This window comes from Nicotiana tabacum, chromosome 22, assembly GCF_000715075.1.
Source record: "Nicotiana tabacum cultivar K326 chromosome 22, ASM71507v2, whole genome shotgun sequence".
NCBI classification, from domain to species: Eukaryota; Viridiplantae; Streptophyta; class Magnoliopsida; order Solanales; family Solanaceae; genus Nicotiana; species Nicotiana tabacum.
Window position 1 is genome coordinate 229,377,189 of NC_134101.1, and position 19,725 is coordinate 229,396,913.

The 19,725-nt window shown below is 35.3% G+C and overlaps 1 protein-coding gene and 1 pseudogene across 1 annotated transcript; both read right to left on the reverse strand.

Annotated features, from left to right (window-relative positions):
• Positions 1–1,060: 1,060 nt before the first annotated feature.
• On the reverse strand, positions 1,061–6,382 carry LOC107799752 (uncharacterized; annotated as a pseudogene).
• Positions 6,383–13,272: 6,890 nt separating this feature from the next.
• Positions 13,273–19,217, reverse strand: LOC107799756 (uncharacterized). The gene is made up of 4 exons (XM_016622899.2): positions 17,217–19,217; positions 16,951–17,079; positions 16,554–16,858; positions 13,273–14,033 (listed from the first exon to the last, which is right to left on the reverse strand). Exon 1 carries the CDS (start codon positions 19,121–19,123, stop codon positions 17,339–17,341), a length of 1,785 nt encoding a protein of 594 aa, XP_016478385.1. The 5' UTR covers positions 19,124–19,217; the 3' UTR covers positions 13,273–14,033; positions 16,554–16,858; positions 16,951–17,079; positions 17,217–17,338.
• Positions 19,218–19,725: the final 508 nt, after the last annotated feature.

A 19,725-nucleotide genomic window follows, 5' to 3' on the forward strand; every position in this document is an offset into this window, starting at 1 on the left:
TGTTCTAGGAGAAAGAGTCATTTTCCCGATCACCATGGTTTGAGAGAAAGAGCAATTGCTTAATTAGTTGGGCTTTTTATTTTATTTTTTGATTATATTGAGCATGATCCAGTAAATAAATAAAGGATGAGAGGAGAAGACTGACATATATTGTCTCGGTAGAATTACTTCAACTTCCCATAAGTTACATTAAAGGATCGAGCATTAAGGTTGTAGGTTAGGGGAAAGTTGTGAATATTTCTACAACACAATAGAGTGAGACTAGCCAGTTAGGAGTTAGACTAAGAATGGCATTGGTCGTCTATTGATGTAGGGTTTTACCTGCTAGTTTTACTATATCAGCCATATATTTCGTATTTCGTATTTTGTATTTAATATCTCTTATATTGCTGTTATTTTATTATGCATTTTTATGGTACTAATATATCAGCTCCTGTTGCTTTTTTTGAGCCGAGGGTCTCCTGGAAACAGACTCTCTACCCTTCGGGGTAGGGGTAAGGTCTGCATACATATTACCCTCCCCAGACCCCACCTGTGGAATTATACTGAGTCGTCGTCGTCGTCGTTGTTGCCCCATAAGTTACATTAGTCTGAGCGTTAGAAATTGAAAGAACTCCAATGCATTTAGGCATTTTAAAAGTTGACATAATTTGTACTTTATATTGGAAGATGAAAGTCCAAGGTATTGAATAGGCTGCAATAAGTGGAACTAAAACGTGTTTATTTATCAAGAATTAAGTTCAATTTTTAGTAATAAATTTATTTTAAAATACTTATAAGCTAAGGGTAAAATGGTCGTTCAATTTTTGATGGGTAATTTCGTATTTTAACTTTCACTTTGTAGGTTCCCGCTTATAATATAGTATATGATATGATATGCCATTATTCTATTAATGATTATTAAAATATAATATGGGCAATTAATTATTATTTATTATTAATATAATATTTAAATCTTTTTGACATATCATAATCATGCATTTAAATGAGACGCCACATTGAAATTTTTAATAAAGAAAGAAAAAAGAGTTAACAAGAATGGAAAATGAGAGGCCACATTGAAATTTTTTCCAACTTCTCTCATGCTAAAAGATGAAGTCCAACAATAAGAAACTCTCTTACACATTTAGGAGTTCTTCTCAGGAAGTTTTCTTTGAGGATTTTCTGTGTGTATATACACACTACAACTTCATCCTTTCCATCAACAAGAACAAAGAACAAAGGATAAAGGGAAAGATTGCATATTAGCAAAAGTAAGAAAAGAAACACAGAAAATGGATTCAAAGGGAGCTACAGCTGCCGTACCAACTCAAGTATACAAGGATTTTGTGCCATCATGGAAGCAGCGACAGACTTAGACTAGATGGGAATTGGAGAGAATCAATATTCCTGCCATTCACTATCTGTTTCTGCCTCCTCAAATCAGTGAGACTTAGACTAGATGCGAATAGGAGAGAATCAATTGCATCTAACTCTGACTATATATATGTGTACATGTGTGGGAGCGCGTGCACGTATTTATTATTCTCTATCTTCTGCTATGTATTGATTTCATATGTCACACTGCTTTCAAGAAGGACCAGCTGAGGGTTCAACTAACCAGAACAGGAATTCTGAAGATCAGTGGACAAAGGCCGACTTCGCAGAACAAATGACAAAGGTTTCAGAAGGATTTTCCTGTTGCAGAAAATTAACAAAAGAAAAATCAGTGCAAAGTTTGAAAATGGCACTCTTCACGTTAAACAACCAAAACTGATAACTTAAGCAGTGAAAAAGGATAGAGAATTGCCAGCAAAAGAAGAGCAAAAGGACGTTAGTCCTAAAGCCAGTGAGCAAACAGAAGCTAAAAATCTTGCAGAAAAGTCACGGGCAGATAAAAGTAGTTCTTAGAGTGAATCTGAAAGTGAATTGTCAGATGATGAGACCTCAATTTCAAGTCATTTGGCTGCAAACCTGAAAGAAGCCAAGGAAAATAATGAAAATGACTATTGTCTCTCTGTTGGTTCTTATACTGGGGTCTATGCACCAACGTGAAGAGGTCTACGAATGAAGCTGAAGAAAAATGAAACTAGTCTTTGAATGAAGCTGAAGAAAAATGAAACTAGTCTTTCTGTAGCTCAAATTTAGTTGTGGGTAAATTGCATCTATGGTTGTGAATAGAATAATAATTCAGTTCTAAAATTTTAATCAATCAGATTTGTTATGAATCTAAAAAAAACATCATTTTTTTTTTATTTGCACCGGGTGTCCGAGTCTCTTCGAGCCCCGACTAATTCCGGGGTGCACAGGCCCTCGGCAAGGAGTTTCCCGCAAGTGTACCACGGTTAATTCAAGTTTTACCCAGTCCGATGGCCCTCAGAAATTGTTTGCACCCAGTGGGTTTCGAACCATCATTTAAATAAATCACAAGTGCTAATGAGGTGAAATGGTCGGCATCTCATGTGTGCTCACCGAAGAGGAGAGCAAATGACCAAATCCAAGTCCTAAGAGTTCATTTAACTCGACAGATAAAGCAGAAAATGTTACTACTATAAAAGGAAAATGGGATCAGAAGCAGAATGTCTGCATCTGAGGACTCTAACCATCAAGCAGCAGTTAAACTTATTTAAGAAATTGTCATTCTGTTATACCTTAATGAAAATGCAACTTAAAGAAGAAAAATACTGAGGCATGCCATTTCATCAACTGAAATATGAAGAATTTGTCATCTCCAAGACATCTAAGACATGTCCTGTGATTAAGAGGAAGAACCGCTACGTCTTGTATTCGGCAAGACATAGATTAGTAAGAACATAAAAGCAATTTCATGATTGAGCAGCTACTTAACAGATTATCTACGGATGATCATTGTCTATTGGACTGCTAATCCAATATTGTATGCAAGCACATTATGAAATGAATCTGTCTCCGGTACAAGGTAGCAAGATTCGAACTCATGATGTACAACTAACATCACGCTTTGTGCTTTACAACAGAACCAAAACCCTGGGACAAAGAAGAAAAATACTACCTTAAAAGAAAAACTTCCCCAATAACATAAAACACCTCTTGGTTCTATCCAGCTCTTAGCTTTATATAAGCACATTTTCACACATATGAATTTGCTTATGAATCTTTTAGGCTCCTTCTTGCAATACTGTTTGACATCATGTTAATCCTTCAGAAATGTGGGGAAAACACTATGTTCCTTAAACTCGTCTAATTCATATTCTTATCCTTCATCCTGTTCTTTGAGCGAAAGGTGCATGAATTCAGAAGCTAGTTTAGTAGCAAAATACATAGACTACATAAGATAGAAATTCTGATATAGGAAACTTCTGAAGAAGTAGCTAAGCACAACAGACTTTGACAGAGATAAGTTTCTTTTGAAGACAAAGACTTTGGCAGATATAATAATAATCATTTGACTTGCAGAATGAGGACGAGACTGAATATCGACCTGGGTAGTGTCTTGAACATTGAAGTTGGTTATCCTGAATGAATCCACAGCCAAGTTCAAGTAGAAAGCTTCCTCGGGCTTTCTAAGAGGCAACGCCTCCCTTAAAGCAGCTCCATCAACTTGAATGACAATGCCAGCCTTCTCAAGATGTTCAACCTCATCCTTAATTGCCAAAACAATTTGATAGCAAGTCTCAAATCTAAACAGCAACAAAACACCAGTCAACTTAGATGTGTGAGACGCTGAATGAGGAAAAGAAAAGCGTTTAAGCTTAAAAATTCAGCCTTAGTGCTTGCTCATCACCATAGATAATTGGAGGCTTAACGCAGTGGGATCCATAAGATTGAACCCATCCATTGGTTGTAAAAGCTTCTTAGGCATAAGCATAACAAAGTCTAGCTCTTCCTGGAGTTTGACTACTTTGCTGATTTCCTCTGTAATATACTTGAAATATCCTTCCCCCGAGATCCTTCAATAGTGAGAGAAAAAATAATTAATATGCAGACACAAAGCATAACAATATAAAAGGAATAACTGCCCTAGTAGATAGCTAACTTGTAAGCCTTGTATTCTAGTCGAACTTTTCTTAGCTCTAACGCTAGAGAAGAGCATTATTTCCTGGAGTAGAAATTATACCAGCACAGAAAGAAGCTTCTCATCTGACAGGAAGCTGTTATTGATTCTCAAAATGATGAAAAATGATAATAACTTAAGACTACTAAATAGCACTGAAAATGCTATTCCTAGACTTATAATGTGTATATATAAGGAAACTAACAGCATTTCTCATATTAATAGTGCAATAAAACATGATTTCTAAGATAAAGTAGAATGCATAACAGTCAAATTCTTAGAACTGATCTACCTGGTCAATAAGCTTGCTTGGAAAGCTTAAGCAATGTTCTAATTGTCATTATTTCAACTCCGCAATTCCATTGATCTAATTTCTATCCAGAGGTAAAAGGAAATTGCATCAAAGTGAAAAGTATAGCTGAATAAATCAAGTGAAACAAATCACTTCTTATTTTCCAAGTGAAATTGTGGTATCATGTCAAGCAAAGAAGGATGCTTCGCTATAACATCTATTAGTAACTCTACTGTTCTTGCACCAAATGAGAAGCCCCTTTCATTCATTTCCTTCAGAAAGGTTGTAATTTCAGTAACTTTGCTAAAGTTAAGAAATCCTCGCACAATAATATTGTAAGTGGCATTGTCCGGCGCGCAACCATTCTCTTCCATTCTTCTTAGCATATCTTTAGCTTCATCAAACAACCCTTCTAGACAACATCCAGTAATTATTATTGAGTATGCAATCACATCGGGAAACAATCCAATTGAAGAAAGTTTCTCAAAAATAGCATGAGCTCTGTCGAGCTGGCCAGTTTTGCACAATCCGTCTATTACAACATTGTAAAATTCAATATCAGTATCTTCTCTCTTTCTTTCCAACTCATGAAATAGTAACATAGCTTTCTCAACAAGTCCATTCTGAAAATAACCACGGAGCAAAATGCGATTAGTGCATAAATCAGGCCCGAGCCCCGTGGATAGCATCTCAGCAAAGAATTTTTGCGCAAAGTCAATTCTTCCAACTTCAAATAGACCTTGCAAGATAGTATAGTAGGTAACAGTGCCAGGTTCCAACCCGTTTCGAGAAATTTCATGAAACAAATGCATGGCCTCATCCAATTTCTTTTTCTTACAATATCCATTTATTAATATGTTATAGCTAATAATGGTAGGCTTAATGCTCTTATTAATCATGGAATCAAAAAGTCTCCTTGCTCTATCCATTTGACCTCGCAAGCAATATCCATCAATTATCACATTGTAGGTGACCACATTAGGCTCCACACCTTTTCCATTCATGTATCTCATTACCTCCTCAGCATCTTCAATTTTCCCTTCTTTGCAAAGTCCATCTGTCACAATAGTCAAGGTGTGCACATTTGGATAAATATTAAGATTTACCATTTCAGAGAACAAAGTCCTAACCTTTTCCCACTGTCCAAACTTACATAAACCATCAATTAATGTATTATATGTGACAACGTTTGGAGGAATTTGTTTCATCTCTTCGAATAGGCTAATTGTAGCATCTAGCATTCTATCCTTGCAAAGAGCATCTATAACAATGTTGTAGATGTATGTGTTGGGCTTAGTGCTTCCTTGTTCCATTACCCTAAGCAAATCGAATGTTTTTTGAGTATGGCCCTTTTTGCTAAGCCCATTCATGACAATTGAATACATGACTTAGGTTCACAAATATTCTCTCTTACCAACTTTTTGAACAAGTTAACCGCATCTTTTATCTTATTTTCCGCAAAGAGTCCCCTTAGTAAGGTGCTAAAGGTGATAACATCAAATGGAATGCCACTCTTCAAGTAAATAGTTAACACTGAAAATCCGCAGTCAGAACGATGCATTAGGCAATAACTGTTAATTGCTATATTCAAGATGGAATCACTAATTGGGATGCCTAATTTCAGCATTTCTCGAAAAAGGGAAAGAACAGCAGAGTAATGCTTCATATTTAGCATAGTCTTTAATAATTTAGAGAAGCTAAAAACAGAAGGAAGAGGCTGCGTACTGACCATTTGACGAAAGAGAGTCAGAGCATCATCTAAACGCTCGACATTATCAGTATTGCTATGAGATGAAGAATAATCCCTGATTGCAATTGCTGAAGCAGAATGAGAATTAGTAAAGAATGAGATAAAGCTGGTAATAATACCATTGGAAGAGTAACGCAGCAAGCAATTCTCGCCATCTTCAATTTTGTTTGCGGGTGGTGCTCCGCTCTATCTCGGTGTGGCCCAATTTGGGATCTTTGTGTGCCCTAATTTTGCCGGAAACTTGGTTGTCACGTGACAATTAGTATTTTCTATCCATTGTTGGTTTAAAACAGATATTCCAGATTATAATTCTAGGATAACTTATAGTATTAAAAAAGTTTCATTTATATGAGAAAAGTTATACTAAAATTAATGATAGTTCTTTCTTTAGCTAATATTTCCAACCAAAATTAATTTATTCCCAAAATTTATACTTGAATAACTCACTTAATCCCTTCAACCAAACGGCCCCTAACTTCAAATCAAAGGTGACAGCTCCCTTCCCAACAATTCTAAATTGTTTATTTTTTTAAAGTATTGTTATAAATAGAGTTTTATTTAGGGTGAATGTATATTTTAGAGAGGTTTTAGGGATTTCACTTTCCCTATAATAGAGGGGTCTCATTCCATTGTAATTCTTCTCAAAACAATAAGAATTATCTCTCTCTTCGCAATATTCTTCTTTATTGTTTTATTACACGTTATCAACACGAGACTCTACTGTCTCAAGAAGTTATTTGAGAAGATTAAGCAAATATGGAAATCTCACAATCCGCAAACTTGGATCAAAGTCCAATTGTAAAAATATTTGTTTAGTTGATTCATGTACGACACATACAATATTCAAAGAGAAGAAATATTGCTTTCATTTAAGTATGTGTAAGGTAGATGTTACTACAATTTTTAGTAGTACTAATCTAATTGAAGGCTCTGAAAGAGCTACTATAATTCTGCCTAAGGGAACAATACTTATCATAGAGAATGCAATGTTCTCCTTCAAGTCCAATAGGAACTTGTTGAGTTTTAAAGATATCCACCAAAATAGATATCATATTGAGACAATAGATGAGAATAATCTTGAATATCTTATCATTACCAAGAATGACTCTGGCCAGAAAAGGGTTATTGAAAAATTCTCATCTTTGTCTTGTGGCCTATATTGGACAAGAATTAGTGCAATTGAGGTACATTCTATTGTAAACCAAAAAGTTACTGATTCCAATACTTTTGTACTTTGGCATGATCAATTGGGATACCCTGGATCAATTATGATGAGACGGATTATAGAAAACTCAAATGGGCATCCATTAAAGAATTTAAATATTCTTTTAAATAATGAATTTTCTTGCACTTCTTGTTATCAAGGCAAGTTAATTATTAGACCATCACCAACAAAGGTTGGGATTGAGTCCCCTGCGTTTTTGAAACGTATACAATGGGACAATTGTGGACCTATTCACTCACCTAGTGGGTCGTTTAGATACTTTATGGTCTTAATAGATGCATCTTCTAGATGATCTCATGTGTGTCTATTGTCATCTCGCAACCTCGCGTTTGCAAAATTAATGGCACACATAATTCGATTACGGGTGCATTTCCCCGATAATCCAATTAAGTCTATTAAACTTGATAATGTTGCTGAGTTTTTATCCCAAACATTTAATGATTATTGCTTATCAATTGGGATAATAGTGGAACATCCTATAGCTCATGTTCACACTAAAAATGCAGAGTCTTTAATTAAACGTCTGCAATTGATAGCAAGACCGTTACTTATGAAAACGAGGTTGCCCACTTCTGTTTGGGGTCACGCCTTTGCATGCAACAATGCTAGTTCGTCTCAAACCGACAAATTATCATAAATATTTTCCGTTGCAATTAGTTTTGGGTCATGAACATAATATATCCCATTTAAGAATTTTTAAACGTGCAATATATGTATCTGTAGCACCGCCATATCGCACCAAAATGGGCCCCAAAGAAGGTTAGGAATATATGGTAGGTTTGAATTGCCCTCCATTATTCGCTACCTCAAAACATTAACGAGAAATTTGTTCACTGCTCGATTTGCAGACTGTCGAGTCGATGAGACATTTTTTCCAAAATTAGGGGGAGAAAATGATGAAACTATACGGGAAATTTTGTGAAAAAATCCATCATTCTCATCTTGATCCACGTGCCTCTATTTATGAAAAAGAGGTGCAAAAGATTATTCATTTACAAAAAATAGCAAATTAAATGCCAGATGCTTTTACGGATCTGAAAAGGATAACAAAATCATATATCCCTGCAAAGAATGTTCCAATCCGTATTGATGTCCCTGTTGGACAATCTTCTAGTGTCATAGCTAATAAGTCAAAAGCACCCCTAAAACGTGGCAAACCATTAGGTTCTAAGGATCAAAATCCTAGAAAAGGGAAAACAATTGATCAAGATGACACTATGAAAGAGTCTCACGAAGAAATCCACGATTTAACCAATCCTGAGATTCATGAGGAAATCACTGAGCCTTAGACTCATGAAAATAAGGAACTATCAATAAATCCAGTCGATATTGAGACAGATTTGAATCGATTGGATATAGTGGTAGATTATGTCATTGTATATAATGTTGTATCTAGAATTATGCAAGATAGTGAAGATCTTGAACCTCAATCTGTTGGAGAATGTCGACAAAGACGTGATTGGCCAAAATGGCAAGAAGCAATCCAATCAGAGTTGAATTCACTTGCAAAATGTGAAGTTTTTGGGCATGTAGTCCAAACCCCTAATGGTGTTAAGCCTGTTGGCTATAACTGGGTCTTTGTACGCAAGAGGAATGAGAAAAAATGAGGTACAAAGATATAAGGCACACCTTGTTGCACAAGAATTTTCACAAAGGCTTGGTGTCGATTATGAAAAGACATATTCACCTGTTATGGATGCTATAACGTTCCGTTATCTCATTAGTTTTGATGTCCATAAAAAGCTTGACAAATATTTAATGGATATGGCTACCACCTACCTTTATGGTTTACTTGATAATGAGATACACATGAAAATTTTCGAGGGATTTAAAATGCCCAACGCATATAATTCAAAGTTCCGGAAAATGTTTTCAATCCAACTGCAAAGATCTTTGTATGGTCTAAAGCAATCAGAACGAATGTGGTATAATCGTCTTAGTGAGTATTTATTAAAAGAAAGTTATATAAATGATGTCATTTGCCCATGTGTTTGTATAAAGAAAACAACATCAGAATTTGTTGTGTTTGTATATGCTGATGACATAAACCTTATTGGAACTCCTATAGAATTCCAAATGGCAATTGATTATTTAAAGAAGAAATTCGAAATGAAAGATTTCAGAAAGACAAAATTATATCTTGGTTTGCAAATTGAACATTTGGCAAACAGAATTTTCGTTCATCAATCTACCTACATAGAAAAGGTATTGAAACGGTTTTACATGGATGGAGCACATCCATTAAGTACTCTGATGGTTGTTCGATCACTTGATGTGAACAAGGATCCATTCCGACCTCACGAAAAGAATGAAAAGCTACTTGGTCCTGAAGTACCATATCTTAGTACAATTGGTGCACTAATGTATCTTGCTAACACTAGAAGGCCCGACATAACTTTTTCAGTTAATGTCTTAGCAAGATATAACTCTGCTCCTATAAGGAGACATTAGAATGGAACCAAACACATATTGTTGTGTCTAAAAGGGACAATCAATATGGGATTATTTTATGGCAATAATTGCAATTCCGATCTTGTTGATTATGCCGATGTTGGGTATTTATCTGATCCATACAAGGCTCGATCTCAAAGAGGCTATGTGTTTACATCTGGAGGCACTGCCATATCTTGGTGATCTACTAAGCAATCAATCGTGGCTACTTCATCTAATCATGTTGTGATAATTGTTATTCATGCAGCAAGTCGAGAATGTGTGTGGTTGAGGTCTATAATACACCTTATTCGAGACAAATGTGATTTGAAGTGTGACAAACTACCCATATTTTTGTATGAAGACAATGCAACATGCATACCCAATTGAAGGGATGATTCATAAAAATAGACAGTACAAAGCACATTTCACCGAAATTATTTTTCACACATGATCTTCAAAAGAATGGTGAATATCAATGTGCAACAAATTTGTTCAAGTGATAATATGGCTGATTTGTTCACCAAATATCTACCGACGTCAACCTTCAAGAAGCTAGTGTACAAGATCGGGATGTGAAGGCTCAAGGATGTGAATTGATGCTCTCATCAGGGGGAGTTAATATGCATTATATTCTTTTTTTCCTTACAAAGTTTTGTCCCACTGGATTTTCCTTGCAAGGTTTTTAACGGGGCAACCAAAAGACATATTGTTAGATATGTGTACTCTTTTTTGTTTACTAGAATTTTTTTCACACTGGGTTTTATTTTAGTTAAGGTTTTAACGAGACACATTATCTGTTGAATAGACATTAAAGGGGGAGTGTTATAAATAGAGCTTTATTTAAGGTGAATGCCTATATTTTAGAGAGACTGTAGAGATTTTACTTGGTGGCTAAGTCATTCTCTCCCTATAAATAGAGGGGTCATATTCCATTGTAATTCATCCCAAATCAATAAAAATTCTCTCTCTACTTTTCTCTACAATGCTCTTCTTCTTCTTTTATTATTTTATAACAAGTATAGAATAATTGCTCTTTTTTTTAACAAGCAAAATATCTAAATTGACACATGTACTTGCACAATTTTTTTTTAAAAAAAGGTCAATCCCTCAAGTCTCGTACTTCTCACATTTTATACTTGTAATTGATGGCATAACCGCATAAGTACTAAAAAAGCCACTGACAATTAGTAATAAATGGTTAAGTAGATCTTAAAGAAATTACCTACTCCCTCCGGTTCACAATAAGTGATCAATTTATTTTTTTTATGTTGGTCCAAAATAAGTGTCTATTATATAATCAAGAAAAACTTCAATTTGTTTCTACAAAATTACCCTTATGTACATATTCCTAAAAAAAATTCTTACTCCTCACATTAAATATTTAATTAAGGGTAATTTAGCCAAACTATGTATTTTTGTATAGAATTTAGTATTTTCTTAATGGTCGTGCCAAAAACAAATTGGTCACTTATTGTGAACCGGAGAGAATAGTAATTTTTTTGTATTCATCGCGACTATAAAGATTTTACGTATGATATATGCCATTATTCCATAATATGGGCAATTACTTATTATTTATTATTAATTTTAGGTAAATCTTTTGATCAACCATAATCATGTATATCCAACTATAGCTAATACACTCCAAAAAAATATGGTTTTAGAATCGTTATCTCAGTATCATAGGATGATTTCACGCCAAAGTCCTCTTAAACTCGTAGCTCAATATTTCAAAAATCGAGCTAAGTCAGAATAAGAATGTTTCAACGCAATTACTTTTTTTTTTTTTTCCATACTTACACATTTTACTGTGATCTAGGGGTGTCAAATGGGCGTGTTGGGTCAATTTTGGGCGGGTTAAAATGGATTGAATCGACCCGTCCAAAAGTTACTTGGGCTAAGATGGGTTGGGTCAAGATGGGTTAAAATTCGGGTCATAACCCAACCCGCCCAACTCTTATTAAACTTTAGTTAATATGTGTTATTTTCTTATAAATTGTATAATTACTAAATAAGGCTTTTTTGCTTTTGTTATGGTCATATTTAAAATATTAAACAAAAAATAAAATTATTTCTAAGATATTTTGACAAATTTACTCATGGATCAATTTGGGCTAAAAATTAGCCCAACTTTAAATGGGTTGAAATGGATTGGGTTAAGATGGGTTAAGTTCAATAAATGGGCGGGTCAATAACCAACCCAACCTTGGACGGGTTGGGTGGGTCATTTGGGCTTGGGCCAAATTTGACAGCCCTACTGTGATCTAAACATACCGCATTCATAATACACATGTCATTCACATAAAGTCCCTCATGCCAAAGATGAAGTCCAACAATAAGAAACTCTCTTCTCCATGCACGAAGAATCAGGAGCGGGCGAGTGTCGGGAGTGGGTTCGGCCGAACCCAATAGCTTTGGTTTGAATTTTGTATTTGTCATAAAAAAACTCTATTGAATATATATAAATTATTAATTTTAGAACTCAATAACTTAAAATAATTAAAATTCCGAACTCATAAGCTTAAAATCCTGAGTCCGCCTAGGCTAAGAATACCAACTTCAGGTTTTCTTTTTAGGAGTTCCTCTTTTATTTTTTTTTTTTTATTTTTTTTTTTATTTTTTTGTGTGTGTGTGCAAGAAATTCCTTTAGCTGGAAGAAAAAGGTTTATCAAAGTAATGCAAAACTAGTTAAGGAATATGCATAAGCGTCTCATGAAAGTTCTCTTTGAGGATTGATTTTCTGTATATATATACACTACAAACTTCATCCTCTCCATATGAAAATTTTGTGCCATCTTTAAAGTTGGTTCAAGAAGAACACTGACACTTTTCACCTAAATCTTTGGTGTTGTTCTTGTAATGATCCTGTTATATTATATATTATTGAAGCGACGGTATAAGAACTCGTATAGTTGTTATCTTCTTCATAATTTTCATAGCTTCGGTCGGCAAAATCTAAATTTTAAGATTCAAGGGTGCGGATCCGGATATGGATATGGGTGCGGGATTCGGCTAATAAAAAAATAGAGCTATAAAAATATTGTAAATTTTGAGAGATATTTTGTGAAAAACTTACATGAATATTGTAGAATTCAATCTTTCATTCTCCAAGATGGACATTATTCTTTCAATCTCCTAAATCTGTTTTATTTTTTATTTTGAGAAATCAAAATCTCAATTTTTCTCCCAAATTTGTCGATGGACTCCGGTCAAAGTGTCCGAAGTCAGTTGACCGTATCCGGAACGTATCCCGCTCCCGTTCCCGTTCCCATCTCGTATCGGGACAGGGACGGCACCAAAATCGAAGAGTCCGCGCAACTTAGGTCTGTCTCCAATACAAGCGTAGCAAGAATAACCTGAAAAGTTAAATCTGCTCTATAATATCATGTAAAAGATTCTTATATGGTTCAGCTAATGTGTATCTCTACACAAGAGAGAGTGAGTGTGTAAAATTAGACTAGAACAACAGTAGGAACAGGAGGGATGTCCAGCACCAAAGTCATGCTTTGTTCACCTAATCCTAAAGGAGACAGCAATCACAAATAAACAGAACAAAGGAATAACTAGGGGAATAAACAAAGAATTAAACTGTTAATATCATATTAATAGCCATTTAACTTCCACAACAGCACTTTTGTTTTTCAGAAAATATTTCTGAAAGTTCCTTAAATAGATAGTAACTAGAGTCACCTTGTTTCAGTTCATCCTCTATGTTTAAGAGGACGATATACGTAAGTAACATGCCTCTGCTGTAATACATAATTAGGCGCTACACTTCTCATTGGGGAATTCCTAGTTCAGCGCGACCCACTTATCTTCACCAATAGGAAGCACAACAGTACCCTAGGGGAAGACCTCATTTGGAATGGATTTGTACAGTCAGACCCTGTTATAACCAGGTAATTTTGGTTTCTGCATGTGCAATTTCAAACAGACTTCTCGTTGGATCAATTAAGGTAATTCAAGCTCACTTGGTGTTGGTCAACTGTGCAAGGGGGAGCTTAGTAGCAATTACCATGTTGCTGAGTCAGACTTAACTTCAGTATGCTTGGACATCTTAAGGCCACCAACGGGGTTGACTCAGAGGATGTTGGCATCAAGGATTGCAAGCATTTTGCTGATTCTGTCAGCTATTTCTACTGTTGATTCAATCTTTGGCGAATGGATGCGTATAATCCAGCACTGTACTTCACTCCCCTGCGGACCACAGAAAGAAGCTTCTCATCAGACCTGGAATTCTTTGATGGTGAACACGTTAGCATCCATGTCCGTAATGGAACAGCTCATGTCATTGAAGTTTGAATAGCACATGTGAGTGAATCTGTCAAAAAAATGGCAAAGATGATTAGAAACACATAAAAGAAGAAAACCTACTTTTTTATTTAATCGAGAAATCCCCGAGGGTCAGCTAATGCATGGTTTGCAACTCGGTGGAAAATGAACTGCCCCTCTAAATTTTTTCACTTAAACACCAAAGTTTTGTTTGCAGTAAGGTTCGAACACGTGACGTGTGACTAACATCATGCATTGCGCTCTTACTACTAAACCAAAGCCCAGTGGACAAAGAAGAAAAATACTACCTTAAAGGCTTAAACGAAGAACTTCCCCAAAAACACAAAACATCTCCCGATTATCCAGCTCTTAGAATTACTGGACAACTACTGGAAAGAAAGAACAAATTTCACATACATGAAGGTGCTTATAATCTTTCGATCCCCTTCTTGCAATACTGTTAGGCATCATGTTAACTTTCAGAAATATTATGTTCCGTAAGCTTGTCTAATTCTTGTTCTTATCCTTTTCCTTTTCTCGTCCTGTCCTTTGGGGAAAGGGTGCATGAATTTCAGAGGCTGGTTTAGTAGGAACATACATAGACTACCTAAGATAGAAATTCTGATGTCGGAAGAAACTTCTGAAGAAGTAGTTAAGCACAATATACTTCGATAGAGATATTTTCTTTTTTGAAGAACAAGACTTTGACAGAAAATTATAATCGTTTGACTTGGAAAATGAGGACTAGAGTAAATATCGACCCGGGTAGTGTCTTGAACACCGAAGTTGGTTATCCAGAATGAATGTACAACCAAGTTCAACTTCATTGTTAGCCAGAGCTAGAGCTGGCAAAATGGATAAAATTTGTAAGTATCCGTCCATGTCATCGTCGTATAATTGATTTATTCTTCGCGGATAAAATATGGATCATATCCACATTATCCGCTTTAGCAAATGGATAACCACGGGTCAAGAATGGATCATCACCAGCCCCTCCAATCATTTTCTAAAGCTATCCAATGCTACGTCCACCCCAGCCTCACCCCAAATGCCACCTACCCTACCTACATATCAGTAATTAGCTAATCTCACTAATACATATAATTACCATAGTTCATGCAGGGTATTAGATAAGTTAAACAAAAAGGATTCCTTGAATATTCTAATGATATGGAAACATAATCACTATTTTGTCAAATAAAGTGCAAACAAAACTTGGTTTTGAGCTTTTAAGTCATAACTCAATCAATTATTTTAGAATTTTCCTGAGGTTCTTGGAAATTTTGCAAAATTTTCTCTTGTTAATGTTTCTAGAATATTAATCTCAACATGTCGTGGAAAACATAAGCTGAATCTGCAATCAAAATAGGAATTTAAATTTTATCTCAATTCCAAGTTAAAAAAAACAAGGTATAACATCTATAATACAAAGATGATATTCGTATATCTATGAAGCTTCACTTTGATGGAGTTAAGAAATATAGAAACAAGACTTGGGTAAGAAACAATAGATGATATGGTTAAGCATATTATCCGTCGGTTAAGCCATTTTTATCTGTATTGGGGTGGGTCGGATATTTTATCCATTTTTACTTGACCTGTTTTCGACCCGTCCATATCCGACCCGCAGGTTTGCCCCCCCCCCCCCCACCCAAGAGCAATCTGTCACAATAAATGGAAAAAATGATTAGAACCATGTCAAAGAACAGAAATACTACTTTTTCATAACCGAGAAATCTGCAAGGGTGACGTGACCCACGGTTCGAAACCTGGTGGATAATGACCCACCCCTCTACCTATCTTCACTTAACTACCAAAGTATTTCGGCAGTAACTGCAACTAATATCACGTGTTGCGGTCTTACTACTGAACCAAAGCCCTGGGACAAAGAAGACAAATATTACCTTAAAAAAACTTCCCCAATAAAAACAAAACACCTCCCGGTTCTATGCAACATTTGGCTTTACTGGACAAATATTGGAAAGAAAGAACCAATTTCACACATGTAAAGTGGCTTATGAATCTTTCAGTCCCCTACTTACAATACTGTTGGACATCATGTTTATCTTTCAGAAATGTGGGGAAACATTACAATACTGTTGGACATCATGTTTATCTTTCAGAAATGTGGGGAAACATTACATTCCATAAACTCGTCTAATTCATATTCTTATCCTTTTTTTCGTCATGTTCTTTGAGTGAAGGTGCATGAATTTTAGAAGCTAGTTTAGTGGGGAAATGCATAGGCTACCTAAGATAGAAATTCTGATGTAGGAAGAAACTTCTAAATAAGCAGCTATTCCTTAAACTCGTCTAAGTCATGTTCTTATCCTTTTTCTCGTCATGTTCTTTGAGTGAAGGGTGCATGAATTTTAGAAGCTAGTTTAGTGGGAAAATGCATGGGCTACCTAAGATAAAAATTCTGATGTAGGAAGAGACTTCTGAATAAGCAGCTAAGCACAATAGACGATTTTTTTTTGAAGACTTTGACAGATAATTATTAGTGGGATTTTACTGGATATGTTGTCGTTTGACAGATAATTATCATTTGACTAAAGTAAATATCAACCTGGGTAGTGTCTTGAACATGACAGTCGGTTATCCTGAATGAATGTAAAACCCAATTCAAGTAGAAAGCCTCCTCCGTCTTCCTAAGAGCAAACCCTCTCTTAAAGCAGCTTCATCAGTCAACGTTAAAGCTAGTCTTTTCAAGAACTTCAACCTCATCCTTAATAGCCAGAGCAATTTGATAGCAAGTCTAAAATCTATAAATCAACAAAACATCAGTCAACGTAGGTGTCTAGCTCTTCCTGGAGTTTGACTACTTTGCTGATTTCCTCTGTGATATACTTGACATATCATTCCTCTGAGACCCTTCAATAGTCAGCGATATAAAAAATTAATATACACACATAAACCATAACAACATTAAAATAAATAACTGCACTAGTAGATATAAAACGAACTTGTTAGCCTTGTATTGTAGTCGAAGATTTCCTAGCTTTAAAATCTGTGAAAGGTATTATTTCCTGGAGAAGAAGTATTCCCAGCACCATGCTTCACTCCCTCATGGAACACAAGAAGAAGCTTCTCATCTGAAAATATAATTCCTGGACTTATAATGTGTATACATAAGGAAACTCACATCATTTCTCATATTAAGAGTGCAATAAAACATGATTTCCAAGTTAAAGCAGAGTGGCATAACAATCAAATATTAGAACTGATGTACCTCCTCAATAAGCTTGCTTGGAAAGCTCACGGTGTGCTAATTGCCATTCTTTCAGCTTCCACAATTCCATTGATCTGATTTCTTTCGCAAGTATAGCAGAATAAGCCAAGTGAAATAAATATTCATTTCTTACTTCCCGAGTGAAACTGTGGTATCATGTTAAGCAAAGAAGGATCCTTCGCTATAACATCTATTAGTAACTCTACGGTACTTGCATCAAATGAGAAGTCCCTTTCGGTCATTTCCTTCAAAAAAGTTGTCATTTCATTGATTTTGCTAAACTTGAGGAATCCTCGTAGAATAACATTGTAGGTGAAATTGTTTGGCGAACAACCATTCTCCTCCATTATTCTTAGCATATTTTTAGCTTCATCTAAGAATCCTTCTAGACAAAATCCCTTTATAATTATATTGTATGTCATCACATTAGGAAACAATCCAATTAGAGAAAGCTTCTCAAAAATAACACGAGCTTTGTCGAACAGGCCATGTTTGCACAATCCATTAATTAGAATATTATAAAGTTCAATATCAGTATCTTCTCTCTTTACTTCCAACTCATGAAATAGCGATATAGCTTTCTCAAGTAGCCCATTTTGGAAATAACCACTGAGCAAAATGCGATTAGTGCATAAATCAGGTTTGAGCCCTATAGATAGCATCTCAACAAAGAATTTTTGCGCAAAATCAATCCTTCCAACTTCAAATAGACTTTGCAAGATAGTATTGTAGGTAACAATGCTAGGTTCCAATCTGTTTCGAGAAATTTCATGAAACAAATCCATGGCATCATCCAATTTATTGTTCTTACAGTATCCATTTATTAAAGTGTTAAAGCTAACAATGCCAGGCTTAATGCTCTTACCTATCATTGAATCAAAAAGTCTCCTTGCACTATCCATTTGACCGCGCAAGCAATATCCATCAATTATTACATTGTAGGTGATCACATCTGGCTCTATACCTTTTCCAATCATATGTCTCATTACCTCCTCAGCATCTTCAACTTTCCCTTCTTTGCAAAGTCCATCAGTCACTATAGTCAAGGTGTGCACATTTGGATAAATCTTAAGATTTACCATTTCAGAGAACAAAGTCCTAACCTTTTCCCACTGACCAAACTTACAGAAACCATCAATCAATGAACTATATGTGACAACGTTTGGAGGAATGCCTTTTTGTTTCATCTCTTCAAAAAGGCTAATAGCAGCATCTAACATCCTATCTTTGCATAGGGCATCTATAACAATGCTATAGATGTATGCATTGGGCTTAGTGCTTCCTTGCTCCATTACCCTAAGCAAATCGAAAGTTTTTTGAGTATGACCCCTTTTGCTAAGCCCATTCATGACAATTGAATACATGAATTCATTAGGCTCACAAATATTCTCTCTCACCAACATTTTGAACAAGTTAACCGCATCTTTTATCTTATTTTCTGCAAAGAGACCCCTTAGCAGGGTGCTAAAGGTGACGACATCAAATGGAATGCCACTCTTCAAGTAAATGGCTAACACTGAAAATCCGCAGTCAGATCGATGAATTAGGCAATAACTGTTAATTGCTATATTCAAGATAAAATCATTAATTGGGATGCCTAATTTCAGCATTTGTCGAAAAATGGAAAGAACAGCAGAGTAATGCTTCATATTTACCATAGTCTTTAATAATTTCGAGAAGTCAAAAACCGAAGGAAGAGGCTGCGTTCTTACCATTCGACGGAAAAGACTCACGGCATCATCTACGCACTTGACGTTATCAAACCTGCATTTACCCTTTGCCGAAGAAATAGATGTGTTGCTCTGAGAAGAAGAATAATCTCTGATTGTTATTGCCGAACAAGGGCGTGAAATAGCAAAGCATGAGATATCTTTGCAAAAGTAACGCAGCAGAGAAATTCTCGTCATCTTCAATGGCGAAAGCAATTCTCCAGTGAAATGTGCCCTAATTTTAGGATACTCAAATTTTGCAGTGAAAGCTAGTCAAAAATTCAAAATTTTGACTGGTTTCAAGTATCATTTATATTTTAGTATTTTCAACTAGGAAATAAAACTTGGTTAAAAATATTTATAACTAAAATATAAAAAAAAATCTAACACTAAAATATATATTCATGTTATGAATAGTTTGTACATTGTATACTACTTTGGATACTACATTGGATACTACATTGGATGTCTATGTTGTTGTGAATAACTTAAAGATTAAATTTTCTATTTTATGTCCATCATCTTTACTTTTAATGCATATAAAAGGTCATGTAATTGCAATGAAAAATTACACCAAAGTGAAAGAAGAAAACGCTTCTTCATTCTCTCTATCTCTTCTTGTTTACATTTTACTGCATTGCTTTTATTTTATAACACGTTATCAGCACGGAATTCTAATTTTATTCTTAACTCCCGCTAAGTTGAGCCATATTTTATTAAGGTATGCATCATTATAATCATCTTATTTATGGCAGTACATATCATATGCTCACTGTTTGCAGATTACTTGTGCGCTTGGG